The following is a 10,749-nucleotide window of genomic DNA, read 5'->3' on the forward strand; positions in this document are numbered from 1 at the left end:
AGATCTGCACGCTCCATCTTGAGGGGGGATGTTAAGATAATAATTGGGAAATATTGTATATTATCTTTAGGATCCTAGTTATGTTAATATTCTATCTTATTCCTAATTATGTTAGGGTTAGGAATATCTTTGTACCTATATATATATTCTTCATATGTGAATGAGAGGGTTAAGCCGTTCAATCATATTTTCTCCCTATTTTGACATTTAGGTTACAACGTGGAACTTATAAAAGGAGGGGGCACATCGTAGAAAAGTGAACACCTGAGGGTTATTGTGTAGAATTTCCCTTTTTTTAGACGGTAAGATACGGAGTGTCCTTTCTATCACAGAAGGGAAAGGGTTAGGATCGTACCCCGGGATGTTAGTTATTGTCTCTGCGCATTATTGACACATTTTTAAATCTAATATTTTAGGGTCCTATATCTATTCTTAAATAGAAAATTTGTCTAGAATTACCCTATAGATAGGGTCATTTGTGAATAACTACCTGTTTTATTTATTCATTTATTTATTTGTTTGTTTAGAACCATCCGCAAGTTATGAAACATTTGGGTATCTCTACCTGATAGTGTTTTCTGTCCAACCAAACACTTTATAACGCTAAAGGGCTAAACCTCCTATAGCCACATATTTGTGTGAAAATAGTATAGTGCACCCGGGTGCACCATGCTCATGGTGCACCCGGAAAGAACATTAGACATATTTTAAAGAACATGGGAAAAAAAGAACATGTTAGTGTTTGAAAAAGAACATACATGTGTTTGACAAAAGAACATGTTTGTATTTGACAAAAACATGACATTACAAAGAACATAAAGTCTTCACAAAAAAAACATGTTATTTTTCATGGTTACTTGGGTGGTTGAACGTGTTTGAAAAAGAACATTATATTTGACAAAAAAGAACACGTTCGTGTTTGACAAAGATATAGGTGATCATTGGGTGGACCGGGCCAAGGTTTAAAAATCAGCTCACTTCTCGAGTCGGGCCAAGTTTTGGGCTGAAGTTTTTGTGCCCAAACCTGCCCAAAATGGTCCGGCGGTGCGGGCTTTTCGGGTTGAGTAAAAATAAATCAACTAAAATGCATAAAAACGCAATCCCAAACCCGCCCAAAAATTTAAATTTACGGGCCGGGTCCGACCCGATTTGGGGGCGAAAAAATTCTGCCCAAAACCCGTCCAAAATCAAGCCGGGTCGGTCTAACTTTGATCACCTCTAGCCAAAGAACATAAAGTCTTTACAAAAAGAACATGATAATACAGTAAAGAACATGTTCTTTTTTTTAGTTACTCGGGTGATTGAATTTTTTTTTTTTAAATGTACAATTGTACATACATTAAATAACATATTGTATAATATAAAGAACATATAGTTCAAACTCAAACAACATAATAATCAAATTTAAAGAACATATTATGCTCACGTTCTTTATAAATATCTATAATGTTCTTTTTTTCGCCCATGTTCTTTTAAATATACCTAATGTTCTTTCCGGGTGCACCATGCGCATGGTGCACCCGAGTGCACCAACCATACAATAATTTGTGATTAAACCACCTTTGAACTTTTGAAGTGGATTATCTCTCTTGGTTTACGGGTGCAGCTCAGACCCGTATTTAACACTATGACAGTCTTATACTCTTTATAGGCCCAGTCGTCATCATTGTCTTGATAGACGTTTTCTCTTTGACGGCCCAATCCTTTTTGTCAACCGAGCATAATCACCTTTTATGGCTATTTTAATAAGAGCTCAAAATGGAAAGCCAATTTTGCACCAAAACAAACCAAAATGTAAAAGTGAAAATAAATTATAGTACATGTAAATTGTAAATATCTATGCCATAAATTTGATCTTATGGAAAGTTAGACCTATAAGAATTATAAAATCATGTCCACAAAATCTCGTTTAATTGATTCATGAGATACCAACGGTCAAGGGATTACTCTTATTGCCATATAATTTTAGGATGAAAACTTCTTTAATATTGTGAAGTAAACCTCTTTTGTGTCGTTAACAGATGTAACATGCTTAAACATCACATATAAGCATTGAAGACAGAAGAGGATCACAACTCCCAATTATTTTAGCACCATCAACTATAGATTGCTGCAAAGTATCAACAACTCTTTGTGATATAACTTCACCAAGAGTTATAATGGGAAATCCAGGTGGGTATGGACATATTAACTCACCACATATTTTTCCAATAGCATCTTTTATATCTACCTTCTTTTTCTTTGCAAAGAAGGCCTCTCTTGGTGTAAGTTTCATCTTGATATCACTCCAAGGCTCAAGATCAACACCCACTCTTCCGTTCTTTGAATTAAATTTGATAAACGACGATGATGAAAATGATGATGACAAGTTCTTAAACGCCAAGATTAACCTATTAACATGCTCTCTACATGTTCCGGGAGAAAATGGCAATGTTATAAATCGCGATCCAGAGAGCTCAGACACTACCCTTTGATCCATATATATGAAGTCATCAGCTTCGTATCCTGAAACACCGAGATCATGAACTCCAACAGTGACTCGTAAAGGGTCCATGTAAGGATGATCCAAGACGGCGATACCAGGGATTTGTTTGAGTGTGTTTTTAGCCTCAATTGCTAGATTTATAGCATTGTCAAAAATACTTGAAGGGTTTTCCTTCAATTGAGTTGTAGTAGCATCTAATGAAGCTAAAAGTAGTGAACTTGGACTAGTTGTTTGAAGGGTTTGAAGGCATTTACTGATTTTATCCTCGTCGATAATGTTATTTTTGGATGAATGTAACATGGAGGATTGAGTAAGAGAGAGTAGAACTTTATGTGTGGATTGAACCACCAAATCGGCCCCCTGCAGGAGGGCCGGTAAAGGAAGGGATGGATGAAATCCAAAGTGAGTACCGTGAGCCTCGTCTACAATAAGAGGGATGTTGTGTAGGTGACATAGTGTAGAGATCTCTTTTATGTTGCTGCATATACCTTGATAAGTAGGGGAAGTAATGAAAACTGCACCTGGTTTGATGCCTTCTACTTCTAATTCTTCAATTGCCTTTTTTACCTGAGATTAAATTAAATTATATTAGCATACAATTATCCAACCATGAAAAAATGTTGAGCATAATTCATTATAGCATATTGTGATACATCAAATATTACCTCCTACCCAAAAAAAAAAAAAAAAAAAGAAAGAGCTTATATAATGGAAAATTTGTCAAAAAAACTTATATGTTCACTTTTTTTTTTGTGAGGAATGACCTTATAGGTTTAAAGTGGTGAAAAAATTCCTTATAAGTTATTTGTGTTGTGAGGAGGACTTTGATGCTGAAATTTGATCGTTGACTTCATTTCTCTGGCGTTGAGCCGTTGATCATGATGTGTGTGCCACGTGATATTAAAAAATGTCTTTTCCTTAATTTTTTTTTCCCACATTTTCATATATGGTGTTCTTCTATCCCCAAATTTTTAAATACTTAAAAATTGAATTGAGATTTTACAGGTGGTATAAAAATTCCTAATCTACAACTAATACTAAAACAGAAGCCATTGACCTTATCATTGTTCAAACTATTGATAGCTTTTCATTAATTCTTTATCTTCCATTTAAATAAATTTATACTCTATTTTACTCTGTATTTTTATTCAAAATACTTATGATTCTACACTTTTCCGATCCACACACATTTATTGCAAAATTTCTACAAGTAATTTCCAAACACTCTCAAGTGATTTTGCTTATTTAATCAATACTTCCTCTATATATTCCGACAATTCCGTATAATAAATATAGTAGTTGTAAATTACTCCTTCCGTCCTTTTATTAGAGTTCCATTTCTCATTTATTTTTTACGAGAATTAAGGCTTTTTTAGATTCTTTAAATCATGTGATTGAAAATACAGAATATTAAAGTACATTAAGTACATTAAATAACAAGTGGGAGAAAAAGAAAAAAGTGGTTAATAAATGCCAAAAAGAAGAAGTACCTAGAAAGAAGAAGAAGAAGAATGAGGAGAGAAAACATATGTTGGTGGATTAATAAATGTCAAAAATATTTAGCACAAAAAATTAGTAAAAATTGAGGATAATTTGAGGATTAAATTACGAGAATGAGGTTAAAATTGTAAAAAACTACTTATTAAAAAGGGAAAGATTATAACAATGGGACTTTAATTTTGATTTGCCAAAAAAGGAATAGTGGACACTAATTAAGATAAGAACGGAGGGAGTAAATTCAATTTATAAACAGAGTTAGGGCCTGTTCTCATTGACTGAACTCAGCTGAACTGAACTGAGCTGAAATGAGCTGAACTGAGCTGAGCTGAACTGAAATGAATATTTTATAAGAGAAGGAAATTATGAGCTGAACTGAACTGAGCTGAGTTGAACTGAACTGAATTTCAACGTAAGAGAACAGACCCTTAGTTTAAACATTTTTTTTTATCTTAAAGTAATTATACTTAAGTTAAAGATCTATTGTAAAAAACACAAGTGAAAAAGACTCAAAAGAGTAGGGTCATACAAAGATTTTGCTTAAAGAGTAACAAAATGAAAAGACATCAAAAAGTACAAAAAAAACTAAATGAAGTCATTTTAATGATCATTAAAAAGATGTGAAACTTACCTGAAATGGAGAGACAATTGTAGGTACATCCCAATCAAAATCATATTCAGGAAATATATACTTCGGAACCAATCCAGATAAAACCATTGCAGATGTTGCTGATTTATGAGAATTGCGAGGAATAATTAAGGTGTCTCCAGGATTACAAGCACCCATTATAGCAGCATGAATTCCACAAGTTGTACCTCCTACAAGAAACCATGTTTTCGACGCCCCGAAAACCTCGGCTGCTTGGTTTTGTGCTTCCAAAAACGGGCCTTCCGGGTTACTAAGGTTGTCTAACTCGGCTATGTCATGGAGGAAGGGTGTATGGCCAATGAGTTGAGTTATTGATGATGGTGTTGCTCGGCCTCTGTTGTGTCCTGGGAAAATAAAAGTTGCAGCGTCTTGTTCTACCGCGTTTTTTAAACCATTTACTATCGTAGGGTGTTTTTGCCATTTAGAAGCCTCGATATGATAGTACTGTTTAATTGTGATGATCAAAGTTGTGTGTTAGCAAACGTAATAAAATTCACGAATCTAGATACAATAAATTATGTAATCATTTTTAAGTTGTTCTTACATACCCCTCCTTTTAGGAAACCGTTTTGTTGATTCTTTGTGTCATGATTGTTACGTTCCTGCAAGAAATAAAAATAGAGATTTTAGAGTCAAATGTGATTATAAAGCAAAGTATGTTCATCTAAGCCAATCGATTTCGATCTCTTACCTCCATACAACTCAATATATATCTGAAGCAATATGCGGAAAAAATGAAAATAAAATATAAATAAAACGTGTTGCAAATAATAAGGGACGAAAATAGTTTGGCTGAATTCAATAGACGAACTATATAAATACAGCTTACCTACTTATAAAACATATTGATATTTAAATTTAACTAAAAAAAATCAAACGTATAAGCATTAAAAGGACAATAATTATACGAAGTAGCTATAATAAGTGGGGAGTGGGTTGAACTTGAAGAGCCTCAAATCTTTGAGCTAAATCTCCAACTACTTCTAGATATGGCGGGTCCCAAATCTAATTAAGCACATTATCAATACTATTGCAGATTATTGAATAATTGGACTTATGCTGCCGCCCAAAAATAGTCTGTAAAATTGGCTAGATAGACTTGTGTGCCTGTGTTGGTCATGTGGTGTCACTGCTTTGTCCATCCCAATCCCAGCACTTTTAAAGTCTTTAATCCCACCATTTTTAAATACTTGTTTCATTTCTCCATGCTCGTAGTTTTAGGAGAAATTGGAGAAAGTAAAAAATATGGAGGTAATAGATTAGGTGGAAGAATAAAAATTGTAAAAAACAAAAGTAGTGGAGAGAATTGGAGAAGAGAGAATATAAAATTAAGGAAAATTTGATAATTACCACCAACTATTGTTGCCAAAATTGAAATTACCACCTCAAGTTTTTTTTTTTTTTTTTAATTTTACCACCTAGTTTTTTCCAAAAGTTTTCAAATTCCCACCTTTTGGGAGACATGACGTCATCAAGTTTCCCTCTCTTTCTCTCTCTCTTCCCTCGATTTCCCTCTTTCTTCCCACGATATCCTTCCAATTAAATCTGAAAATTCGATTTTAAACACGAAATTTTCGCAAATTAGGTTACAATTGTTGCAATCTAACGTAGAACAAACTTAATTGAGTAGTTTAATTAGGGTTAACAGCATCAATTTGGGGGTTTTTGCTCAATTCAAAAAATTAGGGTTTATGAAATGATTAATTGGACAATTAAACATGTAATTGGGGGAAAAAACATAATTTAAACATGTAATTGGGCGAAAACACTAACATTGTAGTGGTGATTAATCATTTCGAGGATCATGTTCATGTGCAAAAAAAAAAAAAAAAAAAAAAAAAAACACCATTACAGCCCAAAATACCATTACCTCAATTTTTTCAGTTTCCTCGATGACTTTCAACACTAGCATCAAATTTCAGGTTCTCCCTCTACAATGCAGTTGATTTGGCTTCTCAATTGGTCCCCCCCACTGCTCTTTTGCTCAGAGAAAGTACCGCAATAAGGGTTCTTTTAGAAAGAAAAGGAGAGAGAGTGAAAGTTGAGTGTTGAATGTTAGGGTTTAAAATTAAATTTGGGTGGGTGAGAGTACAATATTGAGAATTGAAGAGGAGAGAGATGAAACTGAAATAAGGGAGTAGAAGAACAGGGGAAGAAAGAGGGAAATCGAGGGAAGAGAGAGAGAAAGAGAGGGAAAAATGTTGTGTGGGCCCTTGATGACGTTATCTCTCCCAAAAGGTGGGAATTTGAAAACTTTTGGGAAAAACTAGGTGGTAAAATTAAAAAAAAAAAACTTGAGGTGGTAATTTCAATTTTGGCAATAATAGTTGGTGGTAATTATCAAATTTTCCTAAAATTAATAAAATATCATTCATGTTAGGTCCACTAGTGAGATAAATGAATTAAATATTGTAAAAGATTTTCAAATAAGGAAATGGAGCAAGTATTTAAAAACGGCCAAAAAAGGAAAGTAGAGCAAGTATTTAAAAACGGAGGGAGTATTTATTATTAATCTTCTACTGTTGCTTGAATAAAAATACAGTAATTGTTTCCTAGCGTATTTTCTATGTGGTTGTCACACCGTATGACTAACTGATTGACACATGATGACATGAGTAACTCCTAATCGATCAAGTAATCCTTGACTAACCGAGTAACCCATAATTGATTAAGTAACCTCTTATCAATTACCCTCAGTCATAAGGTGTGGCCATCAACATATGAAACTTTAATTTGTTGTTGTCCTTATCAAAGATAATTAATAAAAATATAAAAAATTTATTTATTTTTATTTTTTGATTGTCGTGTATTATGCATGTCACAAATTGTTATATGTGGTTGGCCACACGGTGTGGGTGTGTGATCAGTTGTTATGGGGTTATTTCGTTAGTGTTATAGGAATAACGTGATCAGTGTTACAAGGGTTACTTCATCAGTATAATGGGTTATTCCATTAATGTTTCAGGTGTTAATTATTCGGTTAGTATTACAGGAGTTAATCAATTAGTATCATATAGATTACTTTTTCTATAGCCGCATAAATGCGTTGCGCATATTTTAGGGGTGAGCAACTATTATTTACTTTTTATTTATTGATTGTCTATCACTTTAGGTTATCACCTAAGTAATTTAGGTCATTACCTTATGGACAAACATGTTCGCAAAAACTAACACAAACTATTGGGTGCGGCAGTCCGCACCTAATAGTTTGTACGGCAAGGTCAAAACCCACCCATTCTCAACTATCTCTAGAATTTTAACTTGATCTTCAAGTTCATCATCTTCTTCATTAAATCAACAATGGCAGGAACAATCTCTAATGTCACCATCAACTCCTGTCGCAACTCCTCTAGTAATGGCCGCTACTCCACCAACAATGATGGCTACTCCTACCATGGCAGCAACTACCACCACATCTCCTCTTTCCACCAACTGAAGCTCCCTCTGCCGCTAATCCCGGAGTCGTCGCCAGTCCAGGAGCTGCAGCCGCTGGTCCAGGTGTCCGCTGTATGAGTCCAAGCGCTGGTTGTTGACAATTAGTTGAAGGAAATTTTGACAATTACCACCTTCTATTATGTCCATTTTAGCAATTACCACCTTCTATTTTTTTTCTTTTTTGAAAATTACCACCTTCTATTTTCAAAAACATCAAAAGTTACCACCTTCTTGCCTCTCAACTACCACATGACGTCATTCTGGGCCTACTCTTTCCTTTCCCTCCCTATTTCCCTCCTATTTTTCATTTCTAACTCGATTCTGATCTCCCCTTTCACTTTTTCCCCCCCAAAAAATCAGATACACTTCAATTCACTCCTCCAAATCAAAATTGATGAACAATTATTGGTGGTTTGGGGAAAAAAAGTGAAAGAGGAGATGAGAATCGAAATAGGAATGAGAAATGGGAGGGAAATAGGGAGGGAAGGTAAAGGGTGGGCCCAAAATGACGTCATGTAGTAATCGGGAGGCGAGAAGGTGGTAACTTTTGATGTTCTTGAAAAGAGAAGGTGATAATTTTCAAAAAAAAAAAATATATATAGATGGTGATAATTGTTAAAATAGACATAATAGAAGGTGGTAATTGTCAAATTTTCCTTAATTGAATTTGTTTTATGGTTTGTGGTTTTCGGATTTGCTTGTTTTGAACCAATTAATCTAATTTCTCATGTTATTGCATCTGAATTCATCCATCTCATTTATTGGATACATGTTTTATGGTTGGGCGGCAATTAGGAGCAGTCAGCAAATGGTAATTGGTTTTTTTTTTTTTTTTTTTTTTTTTTTTTTTTTTTTTTTTTTTTTTTTTTTTTTTAATTGGTTATCATTTACGATTGTATTTATAATATCCTTTATTGGCCGAATGATATCCTCTATTGTCTTTATGATATCATGGTTGGATTTCCTCAAAAAAAAAAAAATGATATCATGGTTGGATGATATCCTCTATTGGCTATATATGATATCATACCAACCAGTAGAAATATCATTTAGCCAATAAAGATATCATCCATCCAATAGAGGATATCATCCCGTCAATTGAGGATATAAAAAATCCGCATTTTATCAGTCCGGATTGACAAAATATTTCGTCACTCCAAACTAACACAATACCTTCTCAAACTAATTTAACTATAAATTTACGGATCAAATCGAGGCTGTGAAAAAAATTTGAACAGTTGTCTTCTTTGATTGCCCAATCGAAAAAAACACCATTAAATGAGATCAAATCTCTATAACGCCAGTTACCATGAAATATTCAAATATCTATGCGACTTACTCTACCTTAACATTGTTCTAGAAATTTGTATGAAATCCCTAATCATAAAAAATTGAAATAAAATTTGGACACAATTAGGCCCCATTCTTTAGAGTTGCTCTGCTGAAATCTGCTTTGCTCTGCTCTACTCTGCTTAAAAATAATACTTAATATTAAATAATAATAAATAATTAATATTTAATAATAACAATAATTAATATTGAATTATTATAATAATAATAAGTAATATTTAATAATAATAATTAAAATATAATAATAATAATAATAATTAATATTTAATAATAATCATAAATAATTAATATTTAATAATAATTAATATTTAATATTTAATAATAATAATAATTAATTTTTATTAATAATAATAATATTAAAAATTAATATTTAATAATAGGTAATTAATATTTAGTAATAATAATAATATTAAAAAAATTATTTTATATTAATATTAATAATAATAAATAATTAATATTTAATAATAATAATATTATTAAAAATAAATATTAATAATAGTAATAATAATAAATAATTAGTATTTAATAATTATAATATTAATAATAATAATTAATATTTGATAATTATAATATTAATAATAATAATGAATATTTAATAATAATTGTAATAATAATAGTAATAATAATAATTAAGTAAATAGTAACAAATTCTATGTTTGTTTTTTGATTTAGGGTTTATGTAGATAATTTGAGATTTTGTTATTTTTTCAAATTTTCAAATTGTGGATATTTAATTTGTCATCAATGGAATGCATAACTAAGTGATGTACATGGTTCATTGTTGTTGGATGAAAATAATGACTTCATATTCCTCAGTCACTCAACTAAGAGGTAAGTATGGGCATCTTAGAATTCGTAGTAAAAAAAACTTCCTCAGTCGTTTCTTTGGTCACGTTTGGCAATGCACAAATTCAACCATTGATATATTTTATTTTTGATAAGCAAAAATTATAAAAAAAAAATTGATATTTAGAAAATATATATCGCGACGATTCTAACAAGACTTCACATCACTATGTTTCTCTTTACATATATATAAGGGTCCGTTCACATTTACTAAATTAAACTGAACTGATTGGAGCTGAATTGAACTGAACTGAGCTAAACTAATTGGAGCTGAACTAAACTGAACTGAATTGAATTGAAATGAACTGAACTGAACTGAATTAAAATGAATATTTTATGAGAGAGAGAAATTAGGAGTTGAATTGAATTGAACTAATTGGAGCTGAACTGAACTGAACTGATTAGAGTTGAACTAAACTGAACTGTACTGAAATTAAGTAAATGTGAACATGCCCTAAATAACAAAACACGGTCAAAGGGAAGTGTG

The 10,749-nt window shown here is 32.2% G+C and overlaps 1 protein-coding gene across 1 annotated transcript; it reads right to left on the reverse strand.

Moving 5' to 3' along the window:
• Positions 1 to 2,032: 2,032 nt before the first annotated feature.
• On the reverse strand, positions 2,033 to 5,328 carry LOC145643158 (uncharacterized). The gene is made up of 4 exons (XM_081694315.1): positions 5,323 to 5,328; positions 5,180 to 5,233; positions 4,614 to 5,075; positions 2,033 to 3,052 (listed from the first exon to the last, which is right to left on the reverse strand). The coding sequence occupies exons 1-4, from the start codon at positions 5,326 to 5,328 to the stop codon at positions 2,033 to 2,035; spliced, it is 1,542 nt and encodes a 513-aa protein (XP_081550441.1).
• Positions 5,329 to 10,749: the final 5,421 nt, after the last annotated feature.

This window comes from Chenopodium album, chromosome 8, assembly GCF_948465745.1.
Source record: "Chenopodium album chromosome 8, dcCheAlbu1.1, whole genome shotgun sequence".
NCBI classification, from domain to species: domain Eukaryota; kingdom Viridiplantae; phylum Streptophyta; class Magnoliopsida; order Caryophyllales; family Amaranthaceae; genus Chenopodium; species Chenopodium album.